Source organism: Numida meleagris, chromosome 2, assembly GCF_002078875.1.
Source record: "Numida meleagris isolate 19003 breed g44 Domestic line chromosome 2, NumMel1.0, whole genome shotgun sequence".
Lineage (NCBI taxonomy): Eukaryota > Metazoa > Chordata > Aves > Galliformes > Numididae > Numida > Numida meleagris.
In genome coordinates, this window is record NC_034410.1 from 41,283,799 (window position 1) to 41,296,914 (window position 13,116).

General features: G+C 45.0%; 2 protein-coding genes across 7 annotated transcripts in view; one reads left to right on the forward strand and one right to left on the reverse strand.

The window, feature by feature from the left end:
• NOD1 (nucleotide binding oligomerization domain containing 1) overlaps positions 1 to 6,173 on the forward strand; it is a 30,770-nt gene extending 24,597 nt beyond the window's left edge. For 5 of the 6 annotated variants that reach the window (XM_021389017.1, XM_021389019.1, XM_021389018.1 and 2 more), the window contains one exon: positions 1,202 to 3,444. In XM_021389017.1, coding sequence (XP_021244692.1) covers positions 1,202 to 1,274 — 73 coding nt within the window. In that variant the 3' untranslated portion in view covers positions 1,275 to 3,444. Of the gene's footprint in view, positions 1 to 1,201 lie in introns of all 6 variants that reach the window. The other variant, XR_002436048.1, reaches the window with a different exon arrangement.
• Positions 6,073 to 13,116, reverse strand: part of ZNRF2 (zinc and ring finger 2) — a 57,189-nt gene continuing 50,145 nt past the window's right edge. The window contains exons 4-5 of the mRNA XM_021389022.1: positions 13,037 to 13,114; positions 6,073 to 11,846 (exon numbers count right to left, since the gene is read on the reverse strand). Coding sequence (XP_021244697.1) covers positions 13,057 to 13,114 — 58 coding nt within the window. The 3' untranslated portion in view covers positions 6,073 to 11,846; positions 13,037 to 13,056. The remainder of the gene's footprint in view (positions 11,847 to 13,036; positions 13,115 to 13,116) is intronic.

The window sequence follows — 13,116 nt, forward strand, 5'->3', positions numbered from 1 at the left end:
TTTTCATGATTTATTTTCAAACTTCTTAACGCGTTCGTGCCTCTCAGGCGCTCAATCCCAACAAGCAGGAGCTGGCTACATTTAATTAGCATTACTAATTTGGTTCATATTATTTGTGCTTGGATTTTCTGTGGGCGGTGCTCCAAGCACACGAGAAGTGCTAAGCTCAGAGGAGATTGACTTTTTTGTGAGATTTGCTTGTTTCAGATTAGGCAGGCATCAGGCAGTCACGCATGTGCATTGCAGGGCACAGAGCCAAGCACCACATTCCTTCCCTCACCTCGGGGAGCTCAGGAGTCAATAGAGCGGCGCTGGTTTTAGCGCTGCTGCTTCTGTATTATTGAACGTGAAATTTATTTTTAAATATACGTATTTATTTTAATGAAAGGACACCGAATTCCTGCTCAGAAAGACAGTGATTCACTCTATCTGACAGAGGGCTCCCCAGGGATGTGGAAGAAGCTTCTTTCAAAGGCCGCTGCCAGCTGCCAAAAAGGCTGCAATACCCACCTGAGAAATCCTGAGTTTTCAAACCCAAGCCTGTCTTTTGGTTCTTGCTTGGATTTGCAGGCGTGCTTCCTAACCCTCATCATTTCATAAATTCTGCGGTTTAATAGCATTTCTGGGAGCTGCACGTTTCAGGCTACTTATTTTCAGGAGTGTAAAGATCAACCTGGCCAGATTTGAAAATTTTGCCATACGTCATCTCACCTTAATTACGTCTTAATTAAGAGCTTTCTTCCTTTGTTGTCATGGAAGACTCAAAAGGCTGCAAAGACAATATAAACTTCTGTCAGCCAGATGCTGCTTTTCACAGCAGTGCTGTCACCATTCAGCACCAGGCAGCACCACGTTCCTGTACCCCTGTTGCTTATGGCCCCGACTTCTCCGAGCGAGCTCACAGAAATCAGCCCATCATTCTACCAGTGTTCAGAAGCGATGCTGCAATGCACGCGGTGGGTGTCCAACCCAGGGAGTAATCACAGTTTAACAAAGTTTAGGGGCTCAGTTTGATTTCTGGAAGAGCCCTGCAGCCTGCCTGCTTGCTGCCTGCTCCCAAGCACACACCTTTGGGAAGCACCGAGCTCATGCAGCGCTGCTGGGCTTTGGTCTCTGCTTCAAACCTTGGAAAAACAGAGGATGGGCGGCAGTTACTGCCTCTCTTTCACATCCCTTTTATCTCCCTCCTTCTCTCCGATAGTTTGAATGGAAACCTGATAAGTCAAGAAGAAGCCAAAGCTTTTGAAAGTGAAGAACGGATCGTTTGCTTCTGAGTGAGGACTTCCCCATTTGGACAAGTTCTGTGTTACAGAAACCACCACGCTCGGACTACAGTGTTATAGAGGCATACAGAGGCAGTGCTCATGGCGCTGCCTGCTATCCCTTATCCTTTTGGTGAGTGGGAAATTGCCTTGGTAAATAATTAATGTCTGTACGGTGCTTTCAAGATGGAACACAAAGTGTTAACAGAATGAATCCAGGGGCAGGCGTGTGCATTTTGATAACTGAGCTCAGATTTATTCTGTGCACTGCTGTAAATAATCGCTCACTTATTTATATACGTGAATCTATACATACACATATACGCAAGAAGAGGTGCGAGATGCACAGAATCCGTGAGCATACAGTATTACTTGCCTCGTAACTGAAAATGATAGTCTGAATGGAAACAGACTGTCTCAAAAAGGCTACAATGGTACCAACGCTTTCAGCATGAATCCACTCCTCCCTAGAAATTAGACCCTCATTTTCCCACTGACTTATAGCGCTTGTAGGCACTGCATTTTTTTTAGAGAAATGGATACATGAGGCTCCGATTACTTTCCATAATCTTTTTTCCATATTGAAGCCAATACATTTTCTTTTATACAAGCAGAAAACCTCGCTACCGTCGCTGTAAAATCATAACATAGGCAGTAAAACACTTCTGCCTAACATTTCCTGAGGGCTGCACAGAAACTGCCACCCCCCATTCTCGCAGTGTTTGTTCTGGGGAGAGGGGCTGGAGATACGTGTGACAAATTAATGAGCGGGCTGTGCAGAGCCTTGGCTCATGGCCTAGACATGGTGATGGTGGCAGTACACCAAGGTTAAGTTGCCTGGCTTCGTGGGGAGAAAGGACGACTGAAAACCAATGGTGGCAGGTGGAAATCTCTTCTCCCAGCAACTCGTGCACACAGAGAAGCACTGAGATTTGCTTGGAAACCTTTTATCTGACCCTTGAACCACTGGGAAGCACAAGGTGAGGTGCACATAGCAATAAGACCAGCAAGAAAACATTATCGCCCTCCAAAATAATTAGTGCTTAGGGATTGTAACTTTAGGAACCCTCAAAAGAAAGCAGTTTAAAGAGAAGCAGGCTGTTTGGTTTTTCAGGGTTTTTTTTTGTGCATTCTTCATAAAAAGAATCTCAGATTTTACCCCTCTGTGTGCACGAAGCAGCAAAAAATAGAGAAGCACGATCCATCCTCTGTCCTTCTTCTATGTTGTCACCCCCAGGAACTTGGCAGAACAATTGATGCCCCCACAGAACATTGGTGGACTGAAGAAGAACCTCCCATTAAAATGCCAAACCCCATTTCACAAATCTGCAGCAAAAACAAACACAGAAGGCTTTCTGGGTAGGTCAGAGTTTCTCCTATTCCTGCCTGGAAGCAGACCTTTACCAGCCCTCAGTTCTGCCTACTCCATTTCCCTAACATATTATAAAATACTCACAGCTTTTCACAGTTAAAAAAAAAAGACACGAAAACCAGCGTAGCAGTTCGTACTTGTCAGTGGCTTTTCCTCCTGCCCATGCTGCCAGCACTGACTGCTCAGAGGCTGCCAGGCAGGCGAGGCTCTCAGGCTGTGCCAGCTAACAGGAATGGTTTCTGCACCTGAGCCATTTGTTTACTGAGAACATGAGAGTCTCCTGGGCTGCAGCAGGTCGAGGCAGCCTCACAGTTGGCAGATAGAGCAAGCAAGCCCACTGGGGCACAGCCCAGCACCAATGACAGTGCCAGGGAGCATGCCAGATGCACCCATTCATCTCAGAGCGGATTTCAGGTTGCAAGAGCTCACTTGGGCCAGCCCCGACATCTGGGCAGTGCTCAGGCTGCTTTGGCAAGAGCAGCCCAGGGCAGAGGCCAGCCTCATGCATCAGCTCATGGCTGGAGCTGGAGAAACCAGCAGCTGCTGCAGGCAGCCAGAGCATCTCCATGCACTGGCATGGTGGGCTGCAATCCTTCCCATGCAGTCTTATCAGCCTACTTGTAGAGAGTTTCTGATCCACATCTTAGGCTCACAGCAAGAGCCATCTGTACTTAAATTCAGACACAAGTATAACTTTTTTTTTTTTTTAAAGACTTGCTTGTAATTTGCTAAGACGTTCTCAGTATGCAGCATTATTTTTTCTACTTGTCCGCTGTTGCAACAAACAACTTTATAAAGAACCTCAGCAACTCCCTGCAAGATCTTTGGGCTTGATGAAGCACTGTTGAGCAGACACACGGCTGGACTGAGCCAGGAATGAGGCAGTCCAGCTCATTCTTCTGGCTGCCGCAGACAGGGGAGAACTGCCGCTCGCTTGGCCTTGCATGGGGCCACAGACTTAATAGCTGGTGAAACAGTTCCTGAAGCAAACAGTAGTGGCTGCACACAAAGGAGCTGTCTCTTGCTTTTGTAGGTAGAAACAGAATACAAGGAGCAGCTGGGTGGAAACAGCAGCCAGACTGGGAACCGCACTCAGAGCACTGAGCCATAGACAATAGTTTCTGTTGGTTTGCTTAGGGGTCAGAGCAGGTGAGGCCTCTAAAAGTGTGTTTACATGCCAATGGTGCACCATTCCTCGCTGCCAGCCCCCGGGGGCACAGTGACATTAGGGCAGCACAGCAGAGGTCACTGCCATGCAGCTGGGCCTTTGCGTGCAGCTCTGCCTGCTTGCATTGGTGCAGAAAGCAGCCAGAATCCAACCAGCCTTGGGTAGAACCCATCTCCCCCATTGGGCTGCTCTCAGGGGAAGAGCCCCCGAGCTCGAGCGAGCCCTTGGCAAACAACTGAACTGCTGCCTACCACGTGAGTGCCGGGGTTTGGCCTGCACAGGAGGCAGCGGCTTAATCAGCTGCGATAGCCTCGCCAGCCGGGAGGCCTCAGGCTGGAGCAAATAAAGCCTTCAGGCGTTTGTGCTCCCGCTACCTGCCAGGCTCTTTAATCCTGACTCCAGCAGATGTTAATCCTGGCACGGGTGGCTTCTAAAGAGCTTTCCTCTGAACTGGTCACTGGGTGCCCTGGGCAGGGAGCAGGTTGAGGAGGCCCTGCCGCTTGGCCCACAGTGGGACTTCTAGTAGGTGCCAAAGCACGCAGGCTGTGGGTTTTCCTTCTCCTAACATTTGGAGCCTGCTTACAGAACCAGTGAGGGGGGGGAGAAGTGCCTTGGTTAAAATTTAAACACATGTTCAAACAAAGACATCAGTAACCAGGGCAAAAAGGAAAAGCAGGGCAGGAGCCTGACGCAAAGCGTGGCTCTGAGCACAAGGGCTGAGGCCAGAGGGCAGCGAGCACCTGCAGCCCCCACCAAGCTCAGACGAGGACTCGTCCCCACGCTTTTAATATCTGCCTCTATTCTGCTGCCTTTATGAGGAGTGAGTCATCATGCGTCAGCCGACGATGGGCTTTACACAATTATTTATTTATGTTGAACCCTCCTCCCCGCCCCCGCGCATCCCTGATCTCATCCCCCCTCAGAAAACAGATGCTTTATGGAATGAGGGTGGAAAGCTCCATCCCAAAGGCGGCCTGTTGTTGCTGCACACGGGCACAGCTGCCCACCAGGCAGGACAGGGCCAGGCACCTGCGCCTGCTCAGGCATGCAGAGCCCTGGAAGGAGCACAAGGCCCTCAAGAACCAGGATGGAAAACATCCCTATTCAGCTCCAGCTACCACAGGAACTCTCCCTGAAATATCCCTTGGCCATCGGCCATGCGTTTTCCTCCCCTTGCTGCTCAAAGTAGTGCTGCATCAGGAAGCAAATACTGGCCTTACTCATACAGGGCCCTGCAGGCAAACAGCCTGCGGCCGTGTTGGTGGCCCCAGGGTGAGCGAGTGGGGCAGAGCTGGCACCGCAGGCTATGGGGAGAATGGGGAGCCAGCAGGGGCCACTGAGTTGGATTTCCCATGTGAAATCCCTTGCCTGCTGGAAGGGACTCCCTCGAGCAATGCAAAGCCAAACCCTGCTCTCTCACTGATCATCAGTCACCCTCATAGCAAGGCTCTCATTTCATGGGCCCAAGGCAGAGGAGAAGAACACAGGGGTTACTGGCAAGAAAGGAACTCATCCTTCCCAGAAGGCAACAGGAGAAAAAATAAAGTTTCACTAGGAAGAGGTATAGGAACTCGTCCCTCAGTAATGACACCCAGCTGTCTCCAGGCACAGACGTGAATAACTCACATGTTAAAACTCTCATCTCCCAAGGAGAGAGCTGCAGGGGTGGCAACTGTCACCATGCCTCAGCACGCTGCCCCAGACAGCACAAAGCAGAGAGGACAAGCAGCCCCAGCACATCTGTGCAGAACGCCTTGCTCTGGGAGCAGTGGGGCACCACAAGCAGGTGCTTCCTGCCTGCAGGGTGAACTCGCTGCCCGCACGTGACCCCCTGCAGTGCACTCTGGGTTTGCTCAGAGCACACGCAGCCTCTCCCCGGATGAGCGATGGCGGTGGGGAAAACCAGCATCTCCATCGCAGCATCACCTGCACATCCGCAGAAGAGTAGTTCTTCCCCTCTTTAAACCACCCGTGAGCTTCCCATCGGTGGGGCTGGCTGACGGGGCAAGCTCTATACGCTAATCTCGACAGCCATTATGCTGTTAAGGAGCACCAGAGCAGCCACCAGCCTACCACAGCCCGCCCCAGCCACCGCTCACAAAATGGCGCCGCCCGCCCAGGGCAGGAGGGCTCCCGGCTCCTACCTGCAGTCAGCGCCTCCAGCCAGGGGCACCCATGGCTCCTCCTTCCTCTGCAGCACAGGCGTGCAGCAGCTCTGCCACGTTCAGCAGGACTTTACAACAAAAGTCACCTGGAAGTGCGGGGAGAGCTGTGCTTCCAAAGATTTATTACATATATTTGTACATATTTTACAGGAATGGAATGTTAACGTACAACCTAAAAATCAATAAAAAAATATTTTCATTCATGATTATGTACTGGCAGACCGTGGAAAAGAGTACCTTAGAACAACTGAAGTCAACTTGTAATCATACCGCTCAATTAAAAAGAAAAATATATGAGCACATTTTACATCAGACATTGCAAATTACATTCCGATTTCTGCTCAGGGTAACGAAGGAAGACATCTTGTCCATTAGCTCTGCACGGCCGTGCGGCACAGCAGCAGCACGCAGCTCACCACTGCTCCGTGGGCAGGCCTGGGAAGAGGCATAGGAAAGAAGGGCACGGGCTGCGCTCCAGCAGCACGGCGGCCTGCCAAGCGGGAAGAGAGACAGAGCGAGACTCTCGATTAAGTGATAAGGAGAATGCTGGAGCACCACTTGTTCCACGTGGTGCCGCAGCTTTTAAAATTAAGTAGTTCAGTAAAACACCTCCCCTACAGCTAAGCCTCCTTTCTTCCTCAAGAGTGGTAGTACTTTGGCAATATCAGCTAAAAGAGAATTTCGGACTGTACGGTAATCAATGCTTCAGCATCACACGCACAGGAAGAACAAAATCATGCTTTGCTGTCTCCTCCTGTTAGCGTTTCACACTGTGGGAGCTTGTGACCAGTTATGTTGAAATGCATTTAGAATTACATGTAACAAATTAGCAATGAAAAGGACAGATCTGAGGGAAAACAAGAAGAACAGGATTCGGCAACAGATTATGTACTTGTAACATTGGGTTACTTACATTTGAGACTGCCAGAATCGAGCAAATCCTACTTACCATTGCAAAATCTTTGCCAAAGCACACCCAAGGGCAAAAGTCTCTCAAACAAACATAAATAGATTAAAAGCTGCCAGGAAGATCGGCAAATAGCGGCCTTGCTGCCTTCTAGTTATTGTGTTATTGTACGCTGGCAGCTTATTAGAGCAAAGCCAGAACCAAGTGCAATCTTTTTCTGGTGCAGCATATTGCTGTCAAGGTTTATCCAAGCAAGTCTTCAGCAAATCGTGCTCCATCATGAGGTCACTTCACAGCTTGCCCCGCCATCAGCTCTGACGTACACAAGTACAAGATTACTTCATAGAGCACTAAGCAGTGCCTTGGGTAGTCAGCAGACAACGTAGCACAGCACTCACAAGAGAACCCATTGCAACTTGAGATAACTTGAAACTTAAAACTCTGTGGTTATTTTTCCCCAATAGGCTAAAATGCCTTCAACCTGAATTTAGAATCATGTTAATTTATACCGAAGAAACATCACAGAAGTTTATATTTAGGAAACAAATACTGGACGCTGTTCTCTTGTGAATTTCTCTCACATGTTATTTTGAGTGCCAAAAAGTGGGACAAGCTGATGATGCTGCTACAGAAAAAAAAAAAGCGTGTTTGGGTGGGCTGCAGCAAAACCTGTAACAAGCCCTCCTCTTCCAGACTCTCCTCTTCCATTACTTTTGCCGATGTCAATGGAAAGCATTTCCAAAGACTGTGAGGGGATATGGCCCTAAAATGTAACATGTCTTCAGCTAGGAAAAAGAGAAATTCATACTAAGATGACTTTTAAGCTTGGAGGAGTGGAAAGTGAATCTCAAGATACAGCATTCTTCAAAAATGAGGCAATCCTCCACTGGCACAGGTGAGCTGGAAGATCCCAAAGTAGCATTTCTGCATTCCCAGGTATGCAGTGCTCCCTTGGCAGGATCACAGCCGCACATGCAAAGTTAGCAGATACAAAACTGCTATACCAAATCTGCACACAAATACTCTTCTTCAATGTGACAAAGAAGCTAAAATTCACAAAGATGACATGGCCTTCATCAAAACCAGCATAAGCTTTGTTGCTGTCTACTTAGAGATAGTAATAGCGCCAAGTTCCCTGGGTTTGGGTGGGACACAAAAAATGCAGCAAGTTTCTGAAGCCCTTGGATGGAAAAGGCAGCATGCTGAAAGCGGCCATAAACATGTCTATTAGACACTAGCCATCTATAAACAGCAACACAAAGGTCCATGTTTCTGAAAAAAAAAAAAAAAGATCTTTTCCACATTTGCTGAGATTTTAGTCTTCTGGGAGTCTCCAGACTTTCAGCAAACTTAATTAAAATGCCAGTGCTGCTTCTAGTGTTGGGAACTAGGATAAATACATAAATCTGGAAACTAAGCCATAAAACCTCATTTACATCATAATGGGGGAGAAGAAGAGGAAGAAACAGGTCACAAGTATCTACCCACATCTTTGTACCTTACCTACATTTTCCACTTCAATATACTGCAGTACACTTATCCCTGAATACAAAAATTAAGTTGATTACAAGTAAGACCATGTTTTACACTTTATTCTTCCCAAAAATACCACCAGTCTGTGGCGTGCTTCAAGTTTTTCCTTTTCCCGTCACTGAACTCACGATGTCTAATGTACATGTTGAAAGAAAATTAGCTTAACTACTTCCTAAGGAAAATATGATGAGAGAGATATCGATTTAAAAGAGACAGGACTATCAGTGCCCTGTGCTGACAGTAGCATGGCTCTCTTGGCATTGTATGGAGGACAGCTACACACAACTCAAATCATAGCCTCCTCCAGTAAGAGCTTCAGAACACAAATCACTACTCAAGATACGTAGGTATGTCACAAGCTCAAAAATAACTCACATTTCAGGACAGTGTTGAGTCTACTCTTCCCCTCTGGCAAGCAGCATGTCAGCATGTTTATGGCAGACCTGAGTAGGGGAATTATTTTACACCCTTACTTAGGGAAGATATAGGTCAGATGACTGAAATACTCTGAAACAGCACAGACTTGGCAATCTTAATATATTTACAGGCAAAGAAGCATATCGCACCGAAATTTAAGTTATTGCTTCTTGTGGGCAAGTGTGGTATTCCTTCACTGAGACACAAGACTTGTTTGGTGTTCATTTTTCCCTTCTGAAGCACAGTGATTCAGGACCACTGTGAGGAGGTTGTTAAAATGAAGGTGTTGCCTACAATGAGCAATGTCTACGGCATGGTCATCTCCAACTGACCAACACAGCTGGTGACAGAACACTTAGAAAGGTGAATTTCCACAGGCATTTTCAGAGTCAAGCATCGGTCTCATGTTTCCAGGGTCATTCTTGGCTTGGTCTATATTACATATTTTGATAGAGGAAAACCTTCCACAGGCTTTCAGAAGAGATTTATGGATACCAAGAATGCAAAACCAGCATCAAAGCCTGTCCCACTATCAGTTCCTTAAACAATCTGGAGTACTGCAGCTCTACTGTGCTGATGGAAGCAGGAGCAGACTCTTTGCCAGCAAAACCATGCTAGTGGCATGCTTTTTAAACACCGGCCCTAAGAGTAGGACAGCAGTTGTAACTGTTGGGTCATTAAGCCATCTACTTGCATCCGAACACAGAAAATACAGGTGTTCAGAATGGCAATAAATGAACTAGAAATATCAACTACCAAAATCAAGCTTAAGTTGTAAACAGATTTATGTTTATAATATCTACCTACTTAATCCCCAAGCCAAAGACCATCTATGACCTTGGAGCACAGGACACCAAAACACTAACCTACCCGCTTTACACATCACGTTTCTGCAGGCATGAAGCCAACAGCAAACACCAAATCAATGCAAATGCAACATCTTCAATTTCAGAAGACAGTAGGAATTTAGAACACTGGAAAAGTGGGCCTGCAGGCAACACTACTGTGAGTATTACAGGTGCTATAATTCTTCCTACCCCCCACCCCCTCTGATAATACAAGGCAACACAACATTTCTTGGCTAAAAAGGAAACCATATAGGGAACTACTGTACATGTGATACGACTACAGAATTAAAGTGTGACAAAATGGTTCTGATCCCACTGAAAAAGAGAATACATCAGGGCCCCATAGTTACAGGTTCAGCTGAAACTGGTGATGGAAGCCCACAAATATAGAAACTGCACCGTCAATTAAGAAAACTATCTAGTTTGGACTTTTTTTTTTTTTTCCAGCATCACAATGCCATTTTACAGTGCAAAATTCAGGGAAAACTTATCCAGGAAAGAATTTCTCCGCAAGCAAGACAGGGGAGTCTACTAACATACACTGCACTTGTTCTCCCATATAGCAGCAGTTGCTCCTGTTCTTCGCCCTTTTTGATACGAATCGTAGTAGCAATAGAGAGAAATATGTACTGAAACAAAAACCAAAACAGCAGAGTTATGTATGTACAAGGAAAATGTCTGAAGTGTGCAATTTATTTTCACTACTGAAACCCACTAAAACGGCTGTAACAAGTAAGTATTCATAAACTCTCCCCTGTACTGCGAAATTCAGATACTACGATTAGTTCTTGACAGAAAAGGTATGCTTCTAAGCCCTGACATCTCTTCCAGTTTGTCTTATTTTTTCCTTCCCCTTTCTCTTTTTTGAACTGCAATACTTTACGGAAACTAATACTCATCCACAAGTTTTTTCTTGGTGTGCCCCCTGGAGAGGGCCGGAGATTCACGGAGCCTTGGTTATACCAATATAATACAGTAAGATAATAATAAATTAAACAAATGGAGGTGCCTTTTTAAAAAGGAAAACAAACCACACTGTCAAATGTTAGCCTCCACATGAAGAGACCAATTATTTAGATGCAAAGTACTACAAATCCTGCCATCAAAAAAACATTCAAACAAGGAAACAAAGAAAACTTGCACATACGTGTTTTAAAAACAAAACACAAATCCCACCTCGATGTTATCTCACCCATGCTCATTAATAAAAACCCTCTTGCTGTGCCCACATTTGCAGTTATTCATTTCCACCTCAGGAGGCAGCCTGGAGATGAGAGTAGTACAATAAAATAATTACCTGAAACATTTTTAAAAAAATACCCGTTAAACAAATTACCTTAACTGGCAGCACTTAAAATTGGTAATTCTCTTTTTTTTCCTACTAAAAAAAAGTTGCATAGCTGTAAGATTTTGCTTTGCTGCTTTTGTTTGTTTCTTTTGTCTTTACTCACAAGCAGTATAAGAGAAGTTTTAGTTACTTAAATAGCAATACAATGTGCAGATTTCAACAATCCCTATAGCTTGGATCAATATAAATTAGTTACCTGTCTCAGATTTACTCTTTGGACTGCATTGTGACAAAGGTTTAATTAGAAAATTTTGACGTATATTATTCCTGTGCAGAGAAGTTTATGTTTTCTGTTCTTGTAAAAGTGAAGAACATAAAACAGGGTGTGAATTCAGTAAATAAGGTCACGTTGTTAGATTACACTTAAGTTTGCCATTTACTCTTCTTCAGCCAACGAGAAGGTGGAAATGTTCCCACTCAAAAATGGGGCCACCCTCCCGCAAGGGTCTCAGATAGCATGTATCGAACGTCTCAGCTTCCACTTGAAGCAGTAGGAAACGTGTCCAATAACCCGCTTCTTCACAGAACCAGAAGTTAGGCTGAAATTAGGAACTTTGGCCTTCAATACAAAATAGTGTCAATAACGTCTGTGGGGGAGTAGATTGTTACAGAATGTGCAGCATTTTCAAAATCCCTGTGTGTCCTTTGCATGAGTGTTTGGTATACTGAGCACTACTGGCAAGTCACTGGTGTCCGCAATGTATTTTCCATGTCATTGTCCATCTTTGCCTTTTTCAGCCACCAAGAACAGTTATTCTCAGGCCAGGCACGCTGTGTTCAGCAAGGGAACCTCACATCTCCTATGTTTTCTGACCGGTGGAAGCAGCTGTTAAGAAAGCAGAAGACAAAGCATCAGCATTTCAGCTATTTCTGTATCTAACGCACAGAAACAGCATGAACACACACATTATGTTTTCCTTCCCCTTTTCCTTAAGCTCTCAATTATCACCATCTCTGCTGGGAAGAAAAGAAGAAAGCGGATTGGGTTTAACACACGGTTAGACACTTAGGAGAATTTACAGAGACAAGTGTGTTTATAAACAGCACGTGGATTTCTTCTACAATTCCACTGCTGGGGGCAATACAGAACATGGGTTGCTTTGTTTATTCATTTTAGCTCATACTGCCCTGACTTTTCAACTACCATCCCTGTAACGGGATGCCTTCCCTCAGGTTCTCTGCTACCCCTTCAACAATCCTAGTGCTGCACTGTGACCTGAAACTTAGATTCAGGAAGCAAAGTGAAACAAACAAACAGAGGAATGCCAATGGCGATGCCTTCAGATTATGATGATGATTCTCATCTTTAGCAAAAGAACAAAATCCAACTTTTACCCACTGACCAGAATGTCAGATATCCATTCCTTTAAGAATTACAATGAGCACTGTTGTTTTGCAATGCTTGGGAGCAGTAGTGCAATGCACGGTAAAGATTTAGAACAAGCCAACTAAAAGAATAAACCTATCCTTTCAACCTTTGACACTGACTGCAGATCTGAAGTGATTAACAACAACTATAAGCTGGAAATATGTGAACCTCGGTGGGATGGGATGGATAGAAACATTAACTTTTTTTTTTTTTTTAACATTCTGGAATGCTTTAAGATGAAAGTGATTTTGAAAATACCTAATTTCAACTTTTTTTTTTTTTTAATGATTCCATAAGCTTTCTTTCAGAAATAAATGCCATGGAACAATCCAGAATTACATGGTTATGCTATTTTGATCTTGTTTCACTTCCATGGAAAAAATACTCTTTAAAAGTTAATGCTAAAGCTTTACTGGCACTGACTTGCCACTTTCCAGCACTAAAACTGGCATACATCATTTCAGACCACGCCATAAAAAGATGCAAAACCCTTTTATATATTGTAATATATGTCACTACTTTCTGATTAATATTGCAGTTCTGAGATGCATTAGCAGATTCACAAATTATGAAAACAGCATCAAGAGTAATTTCAGTTAATCAATCGAAATATTGTGAAAATGTACATATCTAAAAATAAATATTACCTAAGAACACGGATCTTCCCTTAATCTGATGGATGCTCAGGGCAAGATCTATTTACTTCAAACCATTCATCTATGCAGCT